The 27,569-nt window shown below is 38.7% G+C and overlaps 1 protein-coding gene across 6 annotated transcripts in view; it reads right to left on the bottom strand.

The window, feature by feature from the left end:
- Cdh20 (cadherin 20) overlaps positions 1 to 27,569 on the bottom strand; it is a 247,075-nt gene that overhangs the window by 23,929 nt on the left and 195,577 nt on the right. For all 6 annotated transcript variants that reach the window (XM_057770173.1, XM_057770172.1, XM_057770177.1 and 3 more), the window contains 4 exons: positions 26,031 to 26,198; positions 21,756 to 21,943; positions 12,004 to 12,257; positions 1,053 to 1,189 (listed from right to left, as the gene is read on the bottom strand). In XM_057770173.1, coding sequence (XP_057626156.1) covers positions 1,053 to 1,189; positions 12,004 to 12,257; positions 21,756 to 21,943; positions 26,031 to 26,198 — 747 coding nt within the window. The remainder of the gene's footprint in view (positions 1 to 1,052; positions 1,190 to 12,003; positions 12,258 to 21,755; positions 21,944 to 26,030; positions 26,199 to 27,569) is intronic.

Here is a 27,569-nt window from a genome sequence, read left to right as displayed (position 1 = left end):
TTAGCAAAAAGAAAAATCACTTAAGAAGACCCGGTTGTTGCGGCCAGTTGTGGTGGTGAATGCCTTTAATCCTAGCATATGGGTGACAGAGGCAGACAGATTTCTCTGAGTTTGAGGGTAATCTCTGCCTATTGAGTTCTAGGCCAGGACAGGGCTACACAGTGAGACTCTGTCTCAAAAATGATTGTAAATATATATGCATTCAATATTGATACACATAATTTCATAAAAACAAACATTATTGGACATAAAAGGACAGAAAGACCCAGATATAATGACAGTGAGTGACATCACTACTCCATTGTTAGAGATCATCTTTAAAACAAAGAAATCAAAGAAACTTCAGAGTTAAGCCTCCCTATAGACACTTATGTAATATTTCACACATGTAGAATATACATTTTTATCAACTTATGGGACTTTCTCTAAAATCAAGTTATGTTACAGTAAAAGTTTTAGCAAATAAAAAAAGCAAACTCAAAGTAATTTCTGCCATCAGATTATAATGTAATATAAAACCTAAAAAATCAAAATTAGGAGAAGCCATAGAAATATGAAATTAAACAATATATTCCTCAATAGTTATTGGGTTATTGAAGAAATCAGAGAATCAAAATGGAAACAAAGTTTACCAGCATTTTAGGGATACAGCAAAGGTAGTTCTAAGATGGAACTTTCTAGCTAATCTGAAACTTAAAAAACAGAAATGGTACAGTTTCATGGTTCTGCTCCTTAGACTTGGTATCAGTGTTGGGAAGGACAGCTTTTCTCCAGGCCTTCTCAGTCGTAAACATCTAATAACCCAACTCCTGACAGACACAGGATTTACTAGCTGGTACTTGCATAAAAACAAAAACAAAACTGAGCTCAAGTAAGGATGTCCCTAAACCAAAAAATGAACGGTAGACCAAATCACATGACCATCTATTTGTATAGCATATTATTTCAGTTTCTCCTGTGGAACATTTGTTTATTATAAGGTCTAGAAACTTTCACTTTCTATACCTTTACATTTTATAACTTTGTGGAGACAAATAAATTAGGTTACTTACTCATTTCCATAGCAAGGATTGTTATGTTATGCCAAGAAAACTCCTCTCTGTCTAGTGGTCTTGCAGTCATGAGAGCACCGGTTGTAATGTCAATATAAAAAAATCTCCCAGGGTCGCTGCTTCTGTCAATGGAGTATCTGCAAAGATACGGAATATGTAATTATTTTCACTTGAATAAACGTGAGAACATAGTACAGGAGAGAAGTGAGTATATACACTGTGTTAAAGGTGGTTCAGTCACCTCTGAGTTGTGAATATGTGGAACACTGAGGGTTTTATCACGCTTGAGAAACTTTTTTTTTCACAACTTCAAGTATCTTACTGAAAAAATGAACTAAACAGAGTATTGTGGGCCTTATGGCAGCTTCAATGTACACAGAAATCAATTCTGCTATTTAAAGACTAAAACTGCTCCAAGAGTTTTGTGGCGCCCTTAATATCAGCCTCTATTTATATGTGCTTGGCATTCAACTAAGTTCTTAAATGCTGGAACTTGAAAAAGCAAAGTTACTGCAGTCGTGTGGTTCTGCTCCTAGAACTGTTGCCGCTGTTGGGAAGGAGAGGTTTGCTCCTGGCCTTCCCACTCGTACACATGTAATGATTCAACTCCCAACTGACAGAACTTACTAGCTAAAGATTCCATATATATCCTGCTTTTAGCAGGATAGAGCAAGTCTATTTCATTGCCAGTTATAAATGAAACTGAGTTTCGTGAATTTCCAATGGATAACCTTCTGGAAACTATCATATGACTTTCAGCATTTAAAGGGCATCATAAGCAGATGTTGTATTAAAACAAAGGCCCTTTTTGGTTCAGGCCACAAGTCTTCTCTGTTGTTTCCACCATGTATGTTCAGTCTGGACCAATGTGCATTTTATGTAGGAAAAGAAGGGTAGTTACAGGCACTTAATCCAGACAGCTTTAATCTGCAAAAGAAGAATTACATGACTTTTTTTGCTGTTGCTCTATCTTTTGAGTCTTTAGTGAATTAGGTTGTGAGTAAGAACTGTAATTATTCTTCAGTCTGATTTGGCAACCTGGATCCCTCTATTCATCTGTATTATCTCATCTGTTCGCAGTCTTGGGAGATGGAGGTAAGCTCAGGCATCAGGATGTTTAAAAATGAGACATTTTGATAATTAGCTGTGACTGAGGACTATCATTGAGAATCCCATGTAGTCCTTGGTAAAGGTTAGCAATTTATTTTTATTGAGAATCACACAGTTTAGGATATAGTATAATATTTCTTTTTGTTTGTTTTTATGTTTTCCTTTTATGAGACCATGTTTCTCTATAGCTTTGGTCTATTTCTTATAGACCAGGCTGGCCATGAACTCACAGAGATCCACTCTGCCTCCCAAGTGCTGGGATTAAAGACATTTGCCACTACCACCCAGCTGTGGATATAGTATTATATATATATATATATATATATATATATATATATCTTGTGGTATTAAAAAATCAAACTAATTAACACATACATCATTTCACATATTACTTTTTGTGACAAGAGCATTTAGAATCCAATTTCCTACAATTTTGAAATATAGAATATATAATTAACTAGTTACCATATGTATAATAGATCATCATATCTTCTTTTCTATCTAGAACTTTGTTTCCCTTTACCGAAACGTTCCCTTTCTCTGTCCATCAGCATTGCTGGCCTTATCCTATGATATCCACCATTTTTTTTAATCAGTTTAACATTTTAGATTCCACATTTAACTAAGATCATGGGTATTTGCCTTTCTGTGCCTGGCTTATTTCACGCAGTATCACGTTCTCTAGATTCATTTGTGTTGCTACAAATGACAGAATTTTCTTATTTTTAAAGGCTGAGTGGTATTCTCTTGTGTCTGTATAAAATGCCAGATTAAAAAATCCATTCATCTGTTGCTGAGCACTCAGGTTGTTTCCATATCTTGGCTTTGTGACTAATGTGGCAGTTAACATGGAAATGAAGGTGATTCTTCTACAGGCTGATTGTAATTCCTTTGGATATATGCCCAGAAACAAGACGACTAGATCACAGAACCGTTCTAATTTTCAGTAATCACTACACTGTTTGTCAAAATGGCTGTGCTAACTTATATCCTCACCCACATGGTACAAAGTTTCCACTTTCTGAATGCTCTGTTATTTTTCAATTCTGGGGGACTAGGCATTCTAATAGATGTGATGCCGTCTCATCGTGGTTTAAAGCCGTATTTGCCTGAAGGCTGGTTATGTTGAGCTCCTCCTGCCCCCTCGCCTGATACATTTGCAAGGTTCTTGTGTATCTTCTTCTGAAAAACCATTTGTTTAGGTACTCTGATATTTCTGAAAATAAGGTTATTTGTCCTGGCATCAAAATACAATACAAAGAAAAAGTAATTAAAACTGTCATATGCTCATAGCAACAAAGACATTGATCAAGGGAATGAATTGGGGTGAAAACTTAAAAATAAATGCGTATACGGTGCTTTTGCCCACAGATCTCCAGGGAACTCAGGATATTAACATTTAGGGTTGTTCTTTCAAAGGGAAGGATATATAATCTGTTTTTCCAAAAAGCTGGGAATTGGAGGTGATAAATAGTCAGGGGGTCTGCATTATCTATTGGACCAGGCCAGGTCAAGTTCCTACAACCAGGACGAGGGTGGTTAGTAATCTTAATTACCCTTACATCCGGGGCTCCCCATGTTTCTACATTAAGAACGAGGGTGTTTAGTAATCTTAGTTACCCTTACATCCGGGGCTCCCCATGCTTCTACAACCAAGACGAGGGGTGGTTAGTAATCTTAATTACCCTTAAATCCAGGTCTCCCCATGCTTCTACAACTAGGACTGGAAGTGGCTAATAGCCCAAATATCTGTAGGACCCAAACCAGGTCAGATCCTTCCCTAGGCCCTTACGCTAGTACAGGTAACCTATCTTTAGAACCCATCTTCTTGGAAGAAATAACATGTACCACAATTCAAGTTTTGTTGTAATTATGCTTCCTTCTGCACCGGGAATTATATTACAACGGGAAACTTTTTTTTTTTCCCAAATTGTACTGTGTTTTAAATATGCTGACAACGAACCACCTGGCTGCAGACTCCCCAAAGTCTCAATTCTGGTTGAGAAGTCTTTCTGCACCAAGTTTTCAGTTTCATCGTTTTGTGGTTTGCTTCCCTGCCTGGAAACCTACAGCATCCCCCTCACAGACATCTATCTATGATCAAGTCTTTGGATTTATGTTAAGGTAACAAGACTACATAACGGTGTGAAAGAGCTGTCCTTGATGGCTGGTATTTGGAAAACTGCCAGTCCACATACAGATGTGCCTTACCCTTTTCACAATAATCAACTCCAATGAAGAAGAGACTTAAGGTCAGAAAGTCAATCTACCAAAAGAAAATTATTCAACATTGGTCTTGGCTGTGATGTCTTGGATATAATCCCAACAGCACAGAAGCAGAAAGAGCAAAAAATAAATAAATAAATAAATAAAAAAAATGAAACTGCATTGAATTGAAGATTTTGCATAGCGAAGGAAACAATCACGAGATGAAAGAAAACTCCAAAATTGGGAAAAAGAATAAGGAGTTAGTGTTCAAAATAAAGAAGTGGCTAGTTATTCAAAGGCCAGTACATATAATAGCTGAAGTGTTTCTACAGCGGTCACATTACTATGCATCTAACACAGCTTCTTTCAACATTCTCATAGCTTTGGAAATTTATCCTAATACTCAAGTAAGCAAACAGAAATTTAGGGCAATTAAGTCACTTTCAACTAAGATTTTAAACCATCTCAATGCCGTTATAGCTGCACTGTTCTTACAGATTTAAATAGAGGCCAGGGAAAATATTGAGTTCAAAACTTTAATAAAAGTTGACAAAAATAGCAGTCTTTGTCTTAAAGTTGTTGAGGTGGAGAAACTGCAATTTTCTAAAAACTTTATTTTTAATTTATTTTGAAATGTGTGTGTGTGTGTGTGTGTGTGTGTCTTTTGGGGGAAATGTGACAAGAGAAGGCATTGGATCTCCCAGAGGTCGAGTTAACAGGCAGTAGTGAGCCACCTAATGTGAGTGCTGGGAGTCAAACTTGGTTCTCTTCAAGAAGAGTGAGCATTCTTAGCCACTGAAGCGTCTCTCTGCTGAAACTGTAATTTTGATCGTAATAACTTGAAGTGCAGCGTTTTTCACAATCCAGCTTGGTGAGGTGTGAAATGAATATTGCTGATTATGATTAGTATTGAAATAAAATGAAGTGGAATGAGATATGTGCATGCCAAATTATAACATATAGTTAGGGAAAATATTAATGTAAGTAAAACTATATCTGTCTGTCTATCACTTATCATCTATCTATCTACCATCTATCTATCTATCTATCCATCCATCCATCCATCCATCCATCCATCCATCCATCCATCCATCCATCTATCTATCTATCTATCTATCTATCTATCATCTATCGATCTACGAAACATTTGGCTTCAAGTGTATACATTTCTGTAGAGATTCACGACTCCTATTCAGAGACTTAGGATTTAAAAAGATAGCAGATGAGTAAGAGCCAGAGAAACTGGAGTAACTTCAGTTACGAATTCAGAGGGAATAATTTCTGTTATGACTTCTTAAGTCATAATAGGGAATTTAAGGAAGCCAACTAACCTCTCTGCAGGTTATCCTGTTTAACAAACATTTATTATTTGCTAGGCTTTGCTTAAAACATTGACTGTAGTGAGTCATTTATCATACAAGTAACACCACTGGTAGGCATTGTTATTATTTCTGTTTTATAGATCAGACAATCTAGAGGCTTAAGAAGTTAAGTCACTTATCCAAGGTCACACTACTAGGAATCAAATCTAGGGAGTTCAGTTTCAGGTTTTGACCCTTTTGCAACACCTACCAATGCCTTATTGACATATGGATTGTAGAAGACTGCCCTAGAACACAGTTTTACTTCTTCATGAGACATAATAACAAATGGTTAACTCTATAATAAAAATGACCTTGTAAATAAAAATAAAAATACTCATTTTAAAATGAGCTGGGCTCTGGTAGTTTCTTCTGAATACACCTGTGACTTAGCTTCAAAGTTTATCAGCTGCTTTAAGAGCTGAATTTCTTTCAGAAAATAGAAGTACTGGTTGGCTAACGGTAGTCTAATCTTTCAGCCTGGAGACACAAGAAAAGCCCCACATTTGGTCACCAGAGCATGACCTGGGTGGCAGCTCTCCAGGCTGTAGGCACATCGCTGGGGGAGAAGAGCCCCTGGGGAACCAGAGAGCTACCCCATCACAGCAAATGTCACAGATGGCATGGAAAATGGAGTGACAGAAATAGCCAAGTCACAGGACCCCTGACAGCACTGCCTGGTCGACACAGCAGGAGCCTGCCTTAGGGAGCTTCTCTCATCAAGTAGAATCCCCTCTTCAATTTCCCAAGCTAGACTACAGTGAGGGAATAATGGCCTTTATTTCTCTGAATGGGGCACTGGGCCAATTTCCAGGGTGTAGGAGAACAAATTGAAAGTACAGATACAGATGGAAAACAAGGAAATTGGGATCTAGTAGTGAAGCCTATATGCAGTTTTCCTGTCTCCAACTGTAACATTCTCACCCATTACAAACAGAATATTCTTAGCACACATATGCAAAGCTGCCTTGGGAAGATAGCACTGACATTTGGCTGCTTGATGAGGACATTCTCTGTCACGAGCAGGATGGCTGGATTCACACACACACACACACACCAGGATGGCACAGGAGGTCAGGCTGTTTCCATACCAACAGACATTGCTTTTAGTTGCTAAATGGCTCACTATCCTCCTGACTGGAGTTTTTTTATTACTATTTTTTTGAGTATTTATCAATGTTAGGATGGATCTAAACTTTGTATTACAAGTGAATAAGGTCTGGCACTTATATCTTAGTACAGCATCATCTTTTTAGAAAGGAGATTTTATAAGTCCTAATAACCTAATAACCTTTTAAAAATTTTTTTAGTTTTTTTGAGATAAGGTTTCCCTGCATAACAGTCCTAGCTGTCCTGGAACTAGCTCTCGTAGACCAGGCTGGCCTCAAACTCACCGGGATTCACTTGCCTGTGCCTCTCGAGTGCTGGGATTAAAGGCATGCGCCATCACCGTCCAGCCCCTAATAATCTTCTAAAAACTTTAAATGGCTTCAATGTGTAGTATTTTAACTTTAGATGATATGTTCGTTTGGGAGGCTGTTTAGTATGCGTTTTGCTTTTAATGATCCAAATTATTAAATATTTATAAGAAAATTGTCTGTAAGTTAGCTATGTAGGACAATATACAAATTATATTTAAAACAGTTTCATTTTAAAATTTTTTTAATAGTATTTTTGTGTGTTGGTCTATGTGAAGGTGTTTGCATGTTTGTGTGCAGATGTATATACCTGTGTTCATATAGAGGGTGTGAGATCCATTGGGAACTGGAGTTGGCAGGCATTTGTAGACTGCCTAGAGATTGTTTCATGGGTGCTGGAGTCTGAACTCTGGTGCTCATGATGCATCAGCAAGAACTCTTAGCCACAGAGCCGTCTCTCCAGCTCCTCCCTCCAATTAACTGGCATATACAAATGAGGATATCATGAATACTTTGGAGAACTGTTCACAGGGGAAACCAATTCCAAATAGCTCAGCAAATAAGAGCCACAAAGCTGACTTTTCATTAATTTTCCTTTTGAGATCTCTGAGAATTTAGGACCCTTTATGTTCTTGTGAACCTAGAGGCAATTCCATGCTTCTGTGGGATGACACAGAGTCAGTTAAGGTCCTTATATCTACTAGTGTAAACTCTATTATTTGTGGGAAAATTGTGTACATGACTCCTTGTCTTTTTACTTTTCATCTGGAACCCTCTTTTTGCAATTTTTTTCCCTAAGGATATAGAGCTATGCCCCAGAGCAGGCAGTGGACCCTGTTCTAGCCTCAGTGTGCATGCTCTTGAATTTGTCCTGTCTAGGCTTCTTGGAACAGCCGGGGCTTCCTTAGAACCCCCTCATGCTGGCAGATGTCTCTTCAAAGGGCCTATCTGAAGTGACATTTTCTGTTCCTTCATTTTGTTTGCTGCAGTCATAAGTGCATCTTGAAACATAAATGCTTTTCTCTCCACACTGCCCTGCTGAGATGGATTAAGATAATGGCTGTACTACTGAATCCCAGACAGTCCCTGTGAAGTTGTGTGTGTGTGTGCACGTGCGTGTGTGTGCACACACACATGCTTCTATACTGACTGCATTCAGTCTTGTGATTTATTTGTCACTTATTAGTGTGACACCTAATCAGACTTTGTTTCCATAGAGGTCCAGTCAGAATCTGGGAGATCATGTGGAAATATACTGCCCATTCCATATTCTATGTAAGAACTTGTATCTTCATTCCATTACATTCACACTTGCTTTATTCTTGGCCATGAGGTGTTATTCTCTATAGTAGTCCCACATTACCCTCTTTGACAACAAAACTGCTATCTCATAAAATAATAGATATATGATTAATAAGTCATGATCACAAAGATACAATCATGCTTTTCTGAAAATAGAAATGTATGATCCATCTGTTTCATTGTGTTGTGATTGTTATGGGGACATTATGTTTCACTTATGTAGTTTTACAACAAAAAGACTAAGGTTGAAATATGAATTTACGAAGTCTTTATAATTCAGAAAGATTTGCCTTGTTTTTATTTTTAAATTAAAGCACTAAAATCACTTTTAACCATTTCGATGCTTGAACATGTAATGTGTTTACTAGTTAGTCAGAGGGAGCAGATTTTCCCCTGGTAGAGTTATTCTCTGGAGAAAACTCCAAAAACACATTTTCATTAAATACAAAATGACACCAGATGAGGGAAGTAGACAGGTGACAGAAAGGGCTTGATAGATGGGGGTGTGCTCAAAATGTTTTATCTGTACCGAGGCTCTACATTCATTTTACTGTGAGACTTTTAACAATTAATGGGACAGGTGGCTTCAAACAGCCTTGGAGTTGTGAACTTTATAAATCTGACTTCAGAGGCTTGGCAGTGGCTATGGAAGGTGGAGGTGTCAACCTTTCTCCCAGGTGTTCTCATTTGCTTCTAGAGATGACTGGAAACAGCCAAGGTTCTAAGAGTAATTCTCCTGTCTTGAGTGGGTAGTGTCTCAGTTGGAATCTTCTGAAGCAAAGCAGACCTTGGAGGGACAGAGATAGAGGACTGTGCTTAGTATAGAGAATTCTCTGATCAACTTGTCTGTCATCAAAGCCACTGACCTTAGGAAGAGTTTCTATGCCTGTTTTTTTCTATAATATAAAGAAATATATGGCATATAATATGTTCCTACTTTGTTTTACTTAGTGTTTGGGATCAGGGACTCCCTGTAAGTAACTACACAAAGTATCATTCTATGGTTGTTTAACGTTGGGAGTTGTGATACCTCCAACCCTGCACTTTAGGATTGCTTTATCTATTTAAGAGTCTTTGCTTTTATTAGCATATGTTATACATAATTACATAACAATAGGCTTCAATGAGATGTTTTCATAGATGTACGCAATTTATTTATATCACACCCACATTCCTGTTACATTCTTTTGTCCTCTCACCCTCTCCCCATCTTCTTCCCCTTCCCAACTAGTTTCTCTTCTATTTTCATGTCTGGGGATTTTTTTTTTTTTTGGTTGTTTTGTTCATTAGTCGATTGGTACTAGAAGTGTTCTTTGATTTTGGAGTACCCAATGAGTTTTATGAGGGTTGCTTACAGGAACATAAGCATCTTACCAGTGCCTAAACCTCTGAAGAAAATATTTCTCCTCCTCCAGCAATCATAAACTACTTATAGATTTGTAGAGAGAGGGGTGAGGCCTCATGAGCCCGCCCATTTCCATGGTAAGATGTAGGCAGTGCCTGTCTTCTGCAGGTAATCATAACTGCTATCACTCAAGCATGAAACTGCCAGGCTATGCTTAGAGGACAACATTCCTCAACACTCCATCACGTCTTCCAGCTCTTAAATTCTACCTGCTCCCCTCTTCCTCAATGTTCCCTGAGCATCGGAGGGAACCTTATGGCTCTATATCCAAAGATCACTTAGAACCCAGAAATAAACACAAACGGTTGTATCCCTCAATTTTTTTTTCAGGGTTGTTAGAATCGTCTCTTGGAAAAAACACAAGCTCTTCAATAAATGATGCTGAGAAAGCTGGATGTTCACACACTGAACGACGAAGCTGGAGCAATGTCTCTCACTCCTTGTAAAAAGGAGCTTCAAGTGGATTAAAGATCTTAACATATGGCCTGAAACCTTGAAACTTTGAGTGGAAAATACAGACAATGTGTTTCAAGATACAGGTATAGGTAAGATCTTTCTAGAAAGGAATCCAACTACACAGGGCATAATTCTGAAAACTGACAAATATAATTACATGAAGTCAAGCAGATTCTGTAAACCAAAAGAAGAATTCATCATGGAGAATAGATGCTACATGGAAAGGAATAAATCTGTGCCAACTGTGCATCAGATAGGAGATCAATGCCTAGAATACACAGAGAACTGCAAAAATTAAATACCAGTACTTCCTACAAATCATCCAAGTTAAAATATGGGCTAATAATCTGATCTGACAGTTCTTAAAAGAAGAAATAAAAGCAGGCAATAACTGTTTGAAAATGTGCTCAATATTTTTAACCATCAGGGAAAGCAAATTATAACTGCCTTGAGATTGCATCTCTCTCCAGAAAACAAACAAGAAAATGCTCGTTGGGATGCAGAGAAAAGAGGCCCCTTTAGACGTTACTGATGGAAATGTAATCTGCTGCTGCTACTATGTCAGTGTGGGGGTTCCTCCAAATAGAACGACCATGTGACCCAGCTCTATCTGTTCTGGTTATTTACCCAAAGGACTCAGGCCAACATACTCCAGGCAGCAGAGATACTTGTACAACCATATTTGGTTGCTGCTCTGCTCATAATAGCTAAGTTGTAGGACCAGCCTAGATATCTATCAACAGATAGGTAGATATAGAATATGTGGCTAATACACACAGTGGTATTTTGTTCATCCATGAAGAAAGAAAAACGAAGTCATGGCATTTTCAGGAAAGTGAATGAAATAGAACACCATGCTAAGCAAAATAAACCAGACTCCACCATGTTTTCTCAGATATGTGGTGTTGTGGAGTGTAGATATAAGTTTGTGTATATGCACACATGTGTGTGTGTTTGTGTAGGACATAAAAAGACCATAAGTAAGATATCTTAAGGGACGGGAAAACGGGATAGTAGAATTCCTGTGACATGAGAGTAGAAAGGATGACCATTTGTGGGGGCAGAAGGGAACCTAAAAAATGGGGTAAAGGTCATTATGGAGGGAGAGGAATAAGAACAAAGTATGAAGACATAAAAATGCTAGAACAAAACCCATTTCTTTGTATGTTAACTTAAGAAGAGAATACTAAAATTTGAAATGAGTAGTAATTTTGAAGATTTTGACATTTGTGTGTGACTGAGGTTGATTTGTATTTGTGGGTCTGCTCTTAGGCTGTTCATATCACCGCTCCAGGACATTTGGCAGTATCTGGGTACATTTTTGGTTATTAAAGCTTGGAGGCTGATATTAGCATTTTGTGGGTGAAGAGCAGAGATTCTGACTTTAGTGTTTTCAATGCTTAGGACAGGCCCCAAATCAACAAAGACCAAGGAGAAGTGGAGCCATTATTGAGATTAAAGGTATGCATGTGTGTATCTGAGCCAAATGAACGTGAATTAGGATATAGTGACATTTAATTATCCAATTACATGATGTTGTCATTTTATTTAAACAACACAAAAATCTCAGAAAAGAATTTCCAGAGGAGGGATTTAAAGAGGAAAAAAGAAGGGTGAAAATGCCAGAACTTTGCATAAAAGGTAAAGAAAAATTCCAGGGTATAAAGACAAAGTGAAATCTATGAGAAAACCTGATTGAGTTGTTGGACACATCTGGGTCCTTGGCAGAAATGATCTGTATGGTTGTTCCAATTGTCACATCCTCAGGCACCTCCACGAAATAAAAGCCAGGTTCAAACACAGGCGGCTCATCCACATCCTCCACACTGATGTGTACTGTGGTCGTGTCCTGAAATGGGCCAAGGTTCAGAAAACGCATCTCTAGGTGAGGATTGGCTCCTTCTACCTTCAGAGTATAGCTTTTCTTGCTTTCAAAACTCAGGGGCTGAAAGGCAACGAGAAGAAAAACGGTCAGCCGGTAACATACATATCCAGAGTCAAAGAGAGAGACTATTCTGGTGATTAGCTGAGAACCTTCAAATTCATTGAACCAGTGAAAAAAGAGAAAAATGTAAAAACAGAGACATCTTGTCTTGTTCTAAAGCTCTCGGTGATAACATTTGATTCAATCACAGGTAAGAAGGAAGGAAGATGTCTGGTAAACTCAGTTTCAACTTGTTTAACTTTACTCAGCTTGGTCTGGAGAGAAAGTCTGGGGACCCGTTTTGTCCCACCCTAATTTTAATAAGGAAAGTTTTGTTTCCTGAGAACCGTTTTGTTGCAGGTGGACAATATGGCCCTGATGACCTTGTGTTCAGAGGCATTTCTCTCTTAGAAAGATGTTGGGCAATTAAGACTGAGCTTGTGTTCTGTCTTAGGAAGTTCATGTGATTAGACTTTTGATTTATTGTTTTCTTCTTAAAATTTTTCTTTTTGAAGGGAACTGATTTGGGGGAGAAATTGGACTGGTGAGCATGGAGGAGTGAGGAAGGATGGTGGGGGAGTGAGTATAAGCAAGATAAAATGATATGGAAATGAACAAACATTTCTTAGTGAAACTCATCATTTTCTATGCTAGCTAAAAATGAGTAGATTTGTTTTCTTCTTGAATTCAAAGCAACAGTGATTCTTTCTAAGGAAATACGTTAGGTGCTTCACATAACATATATCCTTGGCATACTATGTCACACAGACCTTCATTTATTTAGTTTATTATAGACGGTCCCTTTTAAACTTTACTTTAAAATCAGTTTGGCATCGAACTTTGAATTCAGAAAGCTCAGAAGATAGGACTAAGGTGATACATGGTGACAGCTAAGATGATGGCTCAAATGTACAATTTCTTTGACCAGGGCTCATGAACAAAAAATCAGTTTTGTCTATTATGATTCCATATTATAAAATATAAAATTGGGAGAGTAAAGAGATGGATGGTTCAGTGGTTAAGAATGATTTCTGCCTTCCAGAGGACCCACATTCTGTTCATAGCATCCATGTAGGGAGGGCAACTCTTTATTGCAAAATATCAGTGCATATTCTTTCTTCAGATTCAAGGTCAAAAGCACAGGCTCAGTTGGGTTTTTATTCGCCAGTATGTAGTAAGGCCAAAGACCCCGAATGTAGTAAAAAGTTATTATTGTATTAAGTGGTGCCACAAGTTTCTTCTATGCATTAACGTTTATATTATGGCATATGAGGGTTTGGTGTTACTGTCTTTTCCTGGGGTGTAGGTTCTCATTGTATTTTATGCTTTGGGGGTTGAGTCTTTTTCTAATTGTTGCTACATCACAATTACTGGTGCTTAACAGGTGATGAGCTCTGATGTTCGTGCCCATGCAAGCTGTATGCAATGAAAGGCATTAGTGCTGCATGTGAGTCTCATTTTGCACAGGGTTGATACTGCATGCACTGGAATTTACTGCTGTCAAAAATGCCTTCTGAAAGACTGTGTAGGCAGAAGAGCACTGAAGCACCAGCAGGGAGCAAACCTGATACAGGCAAGGCAAATATAATATATTCAACTGTGTCTCTAAGAGCTCTTCAAATAATTACAAATAAGGCATTGGATCACATAAAGTTGGATTTTTGAAGGGCTATTTAAAATAATAATGAGGATTGTAATTCATGGTCTATTAGAATTAGAGAAGTGTAGAACTTATGTGTTGTGTGACCTGCCTAAGAGGAGAATGGACTCCCTACAACTACTTATTTTTGCTTGCAGATGGAAGCTAAGCTGAAGACTAGAAAATGGCATAAATGATATTATGTATAGAACAAAGAACACTCTGAAAATTACATATTTCAAGCATTTAAGAGACTGAAAATCAATTGACTGATTACTTAAAAGCTAAAATGACACATGTCCTGTGTAGCAATCCTGGTGGTTGTATGAAGAACCAATTCTTTCAATGCAGCTTAATATTTTTTGAAAAAAATGTACTTTTTAGACAAATCATAGACCCTAAGGGAAATAAATCAAAAGCAAAACTTTTGTTTCAGTTTTGACTGACATTATTAATGACAAAGGAAGATGATGGGTGTGGATCAGACATCTGGGAGTTTTTCCAGACATATGGATTTACCAGTCAGTTGCCTTTAAAATGTTTATTATATGTGTCTGATCTATCTATCCGTTTTATCGGTCATGTTCTTAATTATATTTTTCTGGCAGCTCATATGTTAAGAAAAGGAATTTAAATAGCCTAAGAAACATTTATATTTGTTTTGATTGAACTTGGATACTCTTTGGATAGTGACATTGAGAGACAGAGTTCTAGCTTGCAATGTTTAATCTTTTTCAGATAAAGAAGGTAGAGAAAAGAAATTTTTAGTTTGCTCAAATTATAATATTAATAAATGTATTATTTTAAAAGTGAATGTTTGTAATGATATCTAACCTATAAAATAATTTAATATGTCACTATACTTGTATCATTTAGAATGTTTTTCAAATAAATTTTAACTTAAATATTAAGTATCCTAAAGGCTCCATTTTATAATTAGTTAACTTTTTGAATAGGTGACTTTTGCATTCAAGAAATTATTTTAAAAATCATGTGTTCATAGGTTTGTGGGTTAAAGCTAGGGTCTTCTATTCAATTCCATTGGTCGACTTCTCTGTTTCTATGCTAATACCAAGCTGTTTTCAATACTGTAGCTCTGTAATAGAGTTTGAAGTCAGGGATGGTAATGCCCCCAGACAATCCTTTATTGTATAAAATTGTTTTGGCTATCCTGGGTTTTTTGTTTTTCCATATAAAGTTGATTATTGTCTTTTCCAGATCTGTGAAGAATTTTGATGGGATTTTGAGAACACCTGATTTTTGATAAAGGAGCTAAAAATATTCAATGGAAGAAAGAAAGCATTTAACAAATGGTGCTGGAAAAACTGGATGTCAGCCTGTAGAAGAATGAAAATAGATCCATATCTATCACCATGCTCAAAACTCAAGTCCAAATGGATTAAAGACCTCAATATCAGTCCGAACACACTGAACCTGATAGAAGAGAAAGTGGGAAGTATTCTACAACACATGGGCACAGGAGAACACTTCCTACGTACAACCCCAGCAGCACAGACATTAAGGGCATCATTGAATAAATGGGACCTCCTGAGACTGAGAAGCTTCTGTAAAGCAAAGGACACTGTCACTAAGACAAAAAGGCAACCCACTGACTGGGAGAAGATCTTCACCAAGCCTGCAACAGATAAAGATCTGATCTCCAAAATATATAGAGAACTCAAGAAAGTAGACCGTAAAGGGCTAATCAACCCATTTAAAAAATGGGGCACTGAGCTGAACAGAGAATTCTCAACAGAAGAAGTTCGAATGGCCAAAAGACATTTAAGGTCATGCTCAACTTCCCTAGCGATCAGGGAAATGCAAATCAAGACAACTTTAAGATACCATCTTACACCTGTCAGAATGGCTAAAATAAAAAAACACCAATGATAGCCTTTACTGGAGAGGTTGTGGAGAAAGGGGTACACTCATCCATTGCTGGTGGGAATGCAAACTTGTGCAACCACTTTGGAAAACAGTGTGGCGGTTTCTCAGGAATTTCGGGATCCACCTACCCCTGGACCCAGCAATACCACTCTTGGGAATATACCCAAGAAATGCCCTATCATACAGCAAAAGTATATGCTCAACTATGTTCATAGCAGCATTGTTTGTAATAGCCAGAACATGGAAACAACCTAGATGCCCTTCAATGGAAGAATGGATGAAGAAAGTATGGAATATATACATATTAGAGTACTACTCAGCAGTAAAAAACAATGACTTCCTGAATTTTGCAGGCAAATGGACGGAAATAGAAAACACTATCCTGAGTGAGGTGAGCCGGACCCAAAAAGAGGAACATGGGATGTAGTCACTCATATTTGGTTTCTAGTCATGAATAGGAGATGTTGAGCCTATTATGCGTGGTCCTAGAGAAGCTAATTAAGAAGGTGAACCCAAAGAAAAACATTTAGGCGATGAAAGGAGACAGAGACAAAGACCCACATTGGAGCACCGGACTGAAATCTCAAGGTCCAAATCATGAGCAGGAGACAGAGCACGAGCAAGGAACTCAGGACCGCGAGGGGTGCACCCACATACTGAGACAATGGGGATGTTCTATCAGGAACTCACCAAGGCCAGCTGGCCTGGGTCTGAAAAAGCATGGGATAAAACCGGACTTGCTGAACATGATGGACAATGAGGACTACTGAGAACTCAAGAACAATGGCAATGGGTTTTTGATCCTACTGCACGTACTGGCTTTGTGGGAGCCTAGGCAGTTTGGATGCTCACCTTACTAGACCTGGATGGAGGTGGGTGGTCCTTGGACTTCCCACAGGGCAGGGAACCTGGATTACTCTTAGGGATGATGAGGGAGGGGGACTTGATGGGGGAGGGGGAGGGAAATGGGAGGTGGTGGTGGGGAGAAGGCAGAAATCTTTAATAAATAAATAAACAATAAAAAGAAAAAAAACAAAATAAAAGACACACAGAGGTGGGGGAAAAAATAAAACCTGTCATAGTTATTAAAAAAAAAAGAAATTATTTTAAACTTTGGGCATTTTTTAGTGGTTAGTGGTGTGTTAATAGCCGAAACAAAATATATAATTGGAAGATGGTTTCAATCCTTTCCAATGTAATAAATTGATATTATTTTTAGTCATCTTATAAAGTTAGCATATATTACTAATTTTCAAATGTAATGACTTATAATGATTGATTATATGAATGTGTTTGAGGATTCATAAGTCTGTCTTAGCATTTTAAACTGTTTCAAGATCAGTATGTGCTGGCCATGAAGATTTCTGGTTGGAGAAATTTGGCATATGTCTGTTCCTTTGCTGTCCTTTATTTTTGCTGTTACCCTAATGTGGCTGGCTTTGGATCAGGTAGGAGTTTTCTGAAGTTCAGTCCTTTGGACACTTAGTGTTGATTTGTGAATGAGGAGGTAGAAAGTGATTCCAGTTTAATAATTACCAAGGGTTGCTGGGGTCCTGCCGGCCCCACATGCTGCTTGCTGTTTGGGTAACGTCCCAAGCAGATAGATGGTAATGCTGAGGACAAAGGTGCTTACTAACAGAAGCCACCTATAAGGCCTCTGAGTAGATGGCAGCAGGGTAGGACTGTGGAATTCTTACCAAGATGATATGAGTGTGTGGCAGCTTGGGGAAGGTCAGAGTTACCAGTGCCTATCTGCATGGCTACTTGGGACGGGTCCTGGGCAGCAGGTGGTGGGTGGATTGAGGCGCCTTAACATGTGCACTTGGTGTGAGCAGTGTGAGCAGCTGCTGGGCAAGGTCACCAGGAAGGCAGCAGGTTGAGGCTGCTTATAAAACAAACCAATGTTTTACAAGTTAACGTTTTAAATTATATGCTCATTTGTAAATTATTAGATTCAATTTATTAGTATATGTGGAATTCATGCATATGTGTAGGCATGTTTATGTCTGTGTATAGGCTCAAAGTTGGCAACATGTGTCTTTAACTGTGCTATTCTGTGTTTACTGGGGCAGGGTCTCTCACTGAACCTGGATACCTGGGATCCTGTGTCGTTTTAAAATCCTGTGCTGGATTAAACATAGGCTGCCACAACGGCCCACTTTTTTAGTAGGTTCTGGGGAACTCTGGTATTTATGCTTTATTCACTGATCCAGCTCCTTAGGCCATAAATTCAGTTTTAAAAAAGTTTAATCTGTGTTAGGAGATTAAGGTGGGATTCCCCTCTGTATGCTGTGATTATGTTTTATTGCCATTGGTTAATAAAGAAGCTGTTTCTGCCAGTGGCTCAGCAGAATAGAACAAGGCAGGAATTCCAAGCAGATGGAGGAGGAGAGAACAGACAGAGTCAGAGATGCCATGTAACCACTACAGGAGACAGATGCACTGGAATCTTGCTGGTAAACCATGAGCCTTGTGGTAATACACAGATTCATAGAAATGGGTTAATTTAAGATATAACCTAGCAATATGCCTAATTGATTGGCCAAGCAGTGTTTTAATTAATACAGTTTCTATGTGGTTATTTTGGATCTGGGTGGCCTCTGCCAACAGAACTGGTGGTACAACATGGGCAACTATGTCCACATAAAACCTGAGAAAACTTAAAAATAAATTCTAGATATATATATACACACACACACAAACAGGGTTTAATACAGTTTCTTGGTAGCCACATTTTTTTCCAATGGGCTCTATTTGCTGGTGGTAAGCAAGGGTGTCATGGCTCCTTTAAGAGAGGTCTTCCTGATTCAGCATTAGCAGCAAAAAAGAAAAAAGAAAAGAAAGAAAAGAAAAAGAAAAAATGTGGTTTATTTGTGGGAGCCTAGCTTGTTTGGATGCTCACCTTCCAAGACCTAGATGGAGGGGGGAGGACCTTGGACTTCCCACAGGGCAGGGAACCCTGACTGCTCTTCAGACTGGAGAGGGAGGGAGAGGGGAATGGGGGAGTGGAGAGTGGGGGAGGGGGGAAAGGGAGGCGGGGAGGAGGTGGAAATTTTTAATAAAAAAATATTGGAAAAAAAGAAATGGCATCTTCCTGGTTTGTGCTAGTTTCATGAACAGCTCTGACTCTTTGGAGGCCAAACACTTGAATGAGATTTGTGGGCAGCATGCTGCAAGTTAGCTGATGACAGCATGGGCCAACTGTTTACCTGGGTTGAGGGGGTGAGGAAGACTCCCACCTGGCAGTCTCAGAGTGAATGGACCTCTGCCTTGTTGGATTGGGTGGAACCAAAAGGCAAAGAAGCCTTAGTCTTAACCATGCTGCTTAGTATTTTAAGAAGCAGTCCTGGTCAGAAAAGGATTACAGATGCACAAATTCAGATGAAAAAGACCTCTAAATGGGTCATAGTGTTGGATAAATGAGAGAGAGAAAAAAAATAGAAAAATAAAACTATGTCTTTAAAGAGATAGAGCACAAACAGTAAAAAGGAGTAAAAACAGTAAGCCACATGAAGAAGGAAAATACACAGAGTCTGGATTATGCATACTATTGTGTTTTCTCTGTTTTTTTTTTATTGTGAATGAGCTAAGTACAGAGAGACATTTTATTGTCTAGGCTGCTAAACTATATATATATATATATATATATATATATATATATATATATATATAGTATCTTGACTTCAAAATTTGAGTCTAAAGATATGTTGCTTTGGAAAAGAGGTTCTGCTTTTGTTTCCACAGAGGTTGAGAACCTGTGGATTACTACCAGACTAATGTGGTTTGATGAACCAAGATCCCCTGAAAGGTCTCTGCAAACCCCAAAATTACTTCACCCAACAAAAATCAGGAAGCAGTTTAGAGAGAACTATTCCCAAATATTGTTTATAAATGTTTGTTTACATTTAAAAGGGGATTTGCTCCAGAGATGAATACTTTGCACTGCTATGGATCTTGGTCTATTGATACAAATTTAAACTCAAATTTCTTATATATATATTTCTGCTCTTATTTAAGGTATTGTGCTTGTGTAGTTCATTTAAAAATGTAACTTATAATTAAGAAATACAGGTTAATGCATAGTCATTTGTAATAGTCAAGCTTATAGTCACATTAGGTTTTCTAGATGTACAGAGACTTCAGATGGACAGTTATTCTTCAAACCTTTCAAATACTAACAGAACATGGCATTTAAAATGTTTTAAGAACTTAGAACTTTTCAAGGCTATGAGACTCATCTGCTCCCGGCAGCACCAATTCACTTCAAGAGGATGATGGGTATCAAAAAGGGTTATTATTCAGTTTGTTAGCCATTTAGGAAACAAATTGCTCTTGCCTGGATTCTTGATGCTATACTGCATGAATGGGACATGCAGGACCCACAAAAAATAACTGCTTAACTTGCATAAGACAAGGCAATCATTCAGGGTTCCTGATTCATGAAAGAGTCTGCCAGAGATTCTGTAGGACAAACAGGAAAGTGACTGACAAACTGCCAATATAGGTGGAATTGTCTTTGTAATTTTCTGCTTCATGGAAAAGTCTGCCAGATACTATGTGCCTGTAGGCTGAAGATGAATACTCCAATGTTACAGAAGAACTTTGGGTAACTCTCCAGGCAACAAGATGTCGCTATCAATTCTAGAATTTTGGAAATTGCTTACAATACACTTCCTGTTTACTTAGGTAACATTATATACTTCTGGAGTCTTTGATGGAGTTGAAGAAAGATAGTTATTGGTTTCCTTAGTTATGATAAAGAATAAATTAGATATAAGAGTTAGCTAGCAATATGCCTAAGTGATTGGCCAAACAGTATTTTAATTAATACAGTTTCTGTGTGGTTATTTCGGGACTACTGGGTGGCTGGCTGGGAATGAACAAGGAGCCTCTGCCAGCAGGGATGGTTTAGGTACTAAAATAATTGCCACACAAGCATAAAGACCCAAACTGTATCCCAAGCATCTGTGTAAAAGCCAGGCCAAGTGATGTATAATTAAGAAATACAAGTTAATGCATAGTCAGTCATTTGTAATAAACCCAGTGCTAATGAGGCAAAGACGGGAGGATTTCGAGGGCTAGCAAATCAATCTCTTTCCTTTGCATGCATCTACACAAATGTGTATGTGCATAAACACATGTACACATGTGTATAAATATGTTGCACACACACACAAAAACAAAAATTAAAATAGAAGAAATTTACCTTCCATTTATTGAATTTATCCATACGTGCTTTATGGCACATAAAGAATGAACATTTACCTTTAGGAAGCCTGGTACCTTGAGATGGAACAAAGAAGTTTTATGTTTGATAAAACTTTTCAAGTTTCATTTGCATCTATGGGTCTTCAAGAAGCAATTAAAAAGTACTATGTATTATTTATTAATAATAATATTATAGCTTGCTTTTCTATTTATGATAAACTAATGTAAAGATGTGGGATTCAAATATTGATTAAGCCATTAAAAACATTAGAGCATTAAACTATAGCAGTTTAAGTGGTTAAGTAAAAGTGGCTTATTTGTAATGTATTTTAGTAACCCTTTCTATAAAATAATGCCACAGCCAGTGTTTTTACTTGTAAGACCAAGCAGTAAGAGGTTTTTATTTATTAAGCTAATGAGAAAGAGTTATTTTTAAATTGTTTGTGTGTGTGTGTGTGTGTGAGAGAGAGAGAGAGAGAGAGAGAGAGAGAGAGAGAGAGAGAGAGAGAGAGAGGATGTGACTGGGTGTGGGTGTATCAGTGCCATGCTGCTATGTAGAGGTCATAAGGAAAGCTTGTAGAAGTTGATTATCTTCTAGTAGTGTGGGTTCTAGGTCATCAGGATTTTGTGGAAAATGCTTTTACCTGCTGAGTCATCTCATTGGTTCAGGAAAGAGATTCTATCAGAGGATAAAACAAAAACATATCCCAATATACAACCACCCTTCACTAGCATTCCCCAAGCAAAGTACCCTTGAATATGATTTGAAAAGGAAATTGGATTACCTTCTTCACAGTTATGATGCCAACTTGGAAATTTGGGTCTGTATTAATATCAAAAGCATCTGCACCATCTCCATCCACAATAGTATACTTCATCTCTGCATTGATGCCTTCATCCAAGTCCTTGGCAAACACTCTCCCCACAGTGGAGCTAATTGGAGCTGACTCCAGCACACTCATCTGATAATGTTCTGTGAAGAAAAGCAGGAATGTATTCTTGATAATCTACCACTAAAAGTCGGCCTTATTATCACATATCAGGCATGCCATGTAAACCATTTTTCCGTGGTTCATAAGTTAAAACTTAAGTTTTACAGTTTAAAATTTCAGTCCAGAGAGTGAAAGCATCCCCACCACCTATAAGCTGTGTGGAACGTTCAATAAGAAGAAGTTGAAATAGCTCCACGGAGCCCAAGAATAAGACATGGTAACAGTGGACCTCTCTTTGTGTCTTTCATCCTTCAATGTAGGAAGAAGTTCCTTGCTTCCTCATTTTTAAGATGCCACATGAATGGGATATTTCTCCCAATGCCATGCTTTTCCTGGTCATCATGGGATCACAAAGCACATTTATTTAATCAAATTTCAAATGTCCTAATTTCTGTTTATATCCTGGCCTGTGTGCTATGGTCCCATCTCTATGACCAGTGGCCCTGAGTGGATGGAGCCCTTTGAGCTCCATGTGTGGTACATCAACTTGTTTTCCATACCTGTGGCTATCTATCTGGATGCCTCTGCATAGGCTTTGTGTTCTAGTTCTAAACTCAAATACCCAAACCAAATCCCACATGTAGAAGAAGCTCAATGTTGATAATGCCTTCCTTTGAGTTGATGTCCAGCATTGGTATGCCTTCCTTTTTGAGTTGATGCTCTTGTTCATAAACTTTATGTTTTAGCCTATTTTCACCTCTGTGAAGTTGTATATTTGAGAATTTACTTTTTTAGCAGTCACAGGTTGGCTAACTAACTAAAATCACACACATTTTTCAATATTGTCATCTCTTATCATAAATTAATCAATTTTTTGTGTATATAGCCATGACTACATGAGTTTCTGTGTATCATGTGCATCAGGTGCTTGCAGGCTACAGAGGCCATCCTATTCTCTGGAATTTGAGTGACAGTGGCTGTGGGTATTGAGCTGCTTGATGTGGGTGTTAGGAACTGAACCAGAGTCATCTGTCAAAGCAGGAAGCACTCCTAGCTCCTGAGCCATTCCATAGTTCCTCTTTTTTATTATGTAAAACAATGAGGGAGCCTGAGGCAAAGGAACTGAGGGCCCCCAAGGGTTTGTTCCTTACAAGTATGAGTCAGGGACTCTCTACTGTGCCATGCGAAGATATCAATGGATTACACTTTTCTCCCCAGAAATTTTAGGCAAAACATACACGTACCTATAATCTTTTCAGAAAGGAAAACTATCCTATGTGTTTAAACACAGTTATAAGCTCAGCATGTATTAAAATTTCTACATGGCATTAGAAATAAATATCTTGCCTGGCAGTGGTGGCACATGCCTTTAATCCCAGCACTTGGGAGGCAGAGGCAGGCAGATCTCTGCGAATTCAAGGCCAGCCTGTTCTACAAGAGCTAGTTCCAAGACAGGCACCAAAACTATAGAGAAATCCTATCTCGAAAAACCGAAACAAACAAACAAACAACAACAACAACAAAAGACAGAAATAAATATCTTGAGCACATAATATTATTTTGCAGTGTGGTTCAGTTAAAGGTAATTAGGCTTGTTCAACATAAAAGAGTAGGCATGACATTTTGTCAGCATCTCACAGTTAGTTATGGTAATATTTTTGAGAAAGAAGCTAAACAGATTTCCTACAATAGGGAATCAGAAGAACAGTAAAGCAGAAGCATTTAATCTAAGGTAGAGTTAAGAAATAATGGTATTATCCAAATTTAACTTTCACAAATAAATGGAGAAATATTTAATGATGAATAATTTATTTTGAAAAGTGCAAAAGTACTGTATTTTAGTGGAGAATGGTCTTAGAGCTTTGATTTGGGGGTAGAGCTAAAATCCCCATCTTCACTGTATTGTGTAATATTCTAAGGAGCTGCCATGCCTGGAGGAAAATGTGACTATATCCACAAGTGTCCGGATCTCTAAACTGTTGAGGTTTATAGATCCTTGGCTCTTCTGCTTCCCATTCTGCCTTCATCAGGGATACCCATTTAGTGTCATATTTGAAAAGTTCAATAATTCAGAATATTTAGAACCCACAGTGTTTATGTGGGGTGCACAACATGAGTCATTTGTGAACGAATATGGAACTCAGGATCAGTAAAACTGCACCCATCACTCCATATGGCAGTCCATACTGCACTCTGATTGGTGAACTAGTCATCTTAGTAACTTACTTATTTGTATCATTGTAAAACACTTGCCTGATATCCTGCCTTTTGTCTTTCATGAATGGCCATGGTGACTTTGTGTATTCCATTTGCACGCAACTATTTGAGCTCTCTTTATTTACATAAATGAAATAAAAGTCATTTTGATCCAGCTGGTTCAAAATGCAAGCTATTCAGCTAATAGTCTGAATTCATTCTGTTTGTATTTAGGTGTGTGTGTGTGTGTGTATGTATGTGTGTGTGCACGTGCATGTGCATGTGTGTATACTTGCATGTAGAAGCCGGAAATAAACCTTATGTGTTGTTCCTTAGGTGCCTTTCCCCTTGTTTTGAGAGAGGGTTTCTCACTGGCCTATAACTTGCCGTATATTACCTTAAGTATGCTAAGAAGATGGAGCAGGGAATCCCAGGAATCTACTCTTTTCTGACATCCCAGCATGGGGATTACAAAAGGGTACCAGCATTGCTAGCCTGTGATTCTGGGATTGAACTTGGGTCCTCATGCTCACGCTTGCAGAACAAGCTCTTGAATGATCGAGCTGTTTCCTCAGCCCCATTTTTGGGTTTTAGTTTTAGTTTTTGTTTGTTTCCCCCTTTCCTTGCTCAGTGTTCAACCTGGAATTGTGTCTGCTGTTTCTCCGGTTTCTTCCCTTCTGGCACTCACTTTCAAGGTCACATCTCCATTCCTTAAGAACATTCAACCTGATTACTCTGCCTTCATTTCATATTCAGATCTGAATTTGTCTTCCCCTGCCTGCCACTAGTTCTATTATGTACCCTCTACTCTGTCAGCAGTACAGTCCTGCTCCAGATTAAAAGTGGTGTCCTCTTTGACAAACCCTCAGCTGTGCTTCCTCTAGCCAGGAGAGTGAGAGTCAGGAGGCCATGCTTACTTCTTCCTGTACTGTGGGCTCTCCCCACGCCCACCCCTGTCTTTTCCTCTGTGTGTAGAAATAATAAATAAATAAATAAATAAATAAATAAATAAATAAATAAATAAATATGTGTGTGTGTGTGTGTACACATATATTGTATATTGCATCCCTGGATAGTATCTCAACTTGATAGTGCTTGAATGAGTGTGCTTTCTTCATTTTGGCGTGTTATGTTTTCTTTTCTGCTAGTGTAAATCCTTTCTATTCTTCAGTCTTCTGTTTAAGTCTCATTACCCTGTGAGACCTTCATTCATTTTTAACTTGTTGAGAACAAGTAGCAGACTCGTGGCATTGCACAAACTGTTCCACGACACTTTAGTCTTTCCCGGCTGCAGGATTGGTCAGCGTAGGAATCTACTCAGTCTGCGCCATTTACGAACCCACAAGTGGCACACCAAGCATTCCTCATTGATTTTCCTCTCTATAACAGGACATGTGCTTGCTGGGTGGATTTTAAGTTTGGGAGACAGGCGTTAGTACTTTGTGTGCCTGAGCCTAGTGTCCCTACAGATCATGGATGGCACCGAGTTGTATATTGTTTGGTTACTGCCGTCAGATGGTGGCCTGTTCAGCTACAGCTCTGGCTGTCTCAGGAAATGTGTTCTGAACTGGTGCCCATTTGAAAAATCATTTTCTTGAAAATGAGCTCTTGATGGAGATTAGTGGTCAAAAACAAATCTTACACATGATGATGATTTGTGAGCCATGAAAATTTAACCCTAGATGACAAATATTATTCTTAGTACTCAGTGTTGTGCAGGTGGGTGATGTGGCCATCAGGTTAAAAATATGGGAAAAAGTCTAAGAAGATTTAACAGGGATGAAGTAGTGAAAAAAAGAGTTGAGAAATACTGATTAGGTGATGGTTGATGGTTGTGGTGCAGAAAGATATTAATAAATGACTTTCAATGCAAAGTAACAATACCCCTAAACTCTGTGAGGTGCGGCTCCCTCTGCTCTGAGAGATACTTACTCTGGGGAAAGCGGGGTGGGTTATCATTGACATCTGAGAGGGTGATGTTGACTGTTGTAGTCCCAGCTAATCCTCCAAGCTGTCCTCCCATATCCTTGGCTTGGATGATTACTTCATAGTATTCTTTGGCTTCTCTGTCCATGTTCATGAGTGCTGTTCTGATCACACCTGCAGGATAGGAATTGTTTTAAAAAGCAAATAGGCAAAGCTGGTCTTCTGAGAATGCTTGTGTGCTTGTCTCCTTTGTGTTTGTAAATACCTAATACCAAGATGCACAGCGTCTACTTTATTAAACGTGTGGTTAAAATCCCAGCTTCAGAAAAGCACCATGTGAAACAAAGGGCCAAGAAATAGACAGCCGTCAGGAAAGGCCCAGAGGCTGTGTCCTTGGCAATGTTACTGAAGCAGAACAGGAGGTGGCAGCAGTGGTTTCCTACAGACTCCAGGAGGCCGGCTAAGGCGGTTGTAGAGTGTCTTTACCTGGGATTTGAGTGCAGGAAACAAAGCTCCATGTGTCTACAAATCTGTGATTCTAGATAATTTCCCTGCTCCTTCTTCCTTCAGCCCTAGAGCCCTGGTAGTGTGGATGACTCTCTAGAAACTGGCTCCTAGCGTGTTTCCCTGCTTTCCCCCTGCCGGGAAGGAGGGATGAAAAGGATTAGACTCCCTTTGTTTACAGTCGCTGCTCTCTTTTCCTCTGCTTACTACTGTGCCTGGAGTTCCTGAAGCAGAAAAGGCAGAGAGACTCAGTGTGTGTTGTTTATTTTTGCCATGCATAAAAGATTAACTTCCCCAGACAGTTCAGAGCAGAGGCAGCATGAAGGTGTGGTGATTGGATTTCACTAAGAAGAGGTGTCTAAACCAGATGCAGCGACATGTAGATTCTGATCTGCCAGGGATGTGTGGAGTTTTATCTCCTTTTTAACCTCCAGCTTAGGAAATCTGGCTTTCCTACACTTGCAGGGAAGGTTAAGGCCTATTGTTACAAGGTTATGACGCAGCCTGTGGCTAAACTGGCATCCTGCAGGGAAAGGCAGGCCTGTGGGATAACACCCTGCCTCAGTTTCTTCCAGTGATGTGTGTGGTGCAGTCACTGACGTCGTTCTGAAAGGGAATGTGCAGTAGTTTTCCTTGTAAATGCCTCTTGGCCAAAGCAGTGACAATCTCCTCATGTATTTTTGACCTTAACACTGTTGACGCCCCTCATGGGCATTGTCAGAATAATGTACATTCCTTCAGCGGATGTAAAGGACATGCGACCCTGTTTCTGCCTGGAGTTTTCTTCCCTGTGGGCATCTCTTCATTCGGCCCCTTCCCCATTGGTAGAATTACTGAAGCTTCTGCTTTATAGACATTTCTAGCTGCGATCTTTTCTTTCCTCCTACTAATTTACACTCTCTCACTTTCTACCTTTATGATACCATTTTCTGAATGCCTAGCTACCTTGAGGACATATAGGAAAGAAAATTCCCCCAGTAATAACAGAGATATATTTCTTTTCCATCAGAAAAGGAGGTGACTTTGTTCACTGGTGACTTA

Source organism: Chionomys nivalis, chromosome 5 (genome assembly GCF_950005125.1).
Source record: "Chionomys nivalis chromosome 5, mChiNiv1.1, whole genome shotgun sequence".
Taxonomy (NCBI): domain Eukaryota; kingdom Metazoa; phylum Chordata; class Mammalia; order Rodentia; family Cricetidae; genus Chionomys; species Chionomys nivalis.
This window is presented reverse-complemented; position numbering and strand designations above follow the sequence as displayed.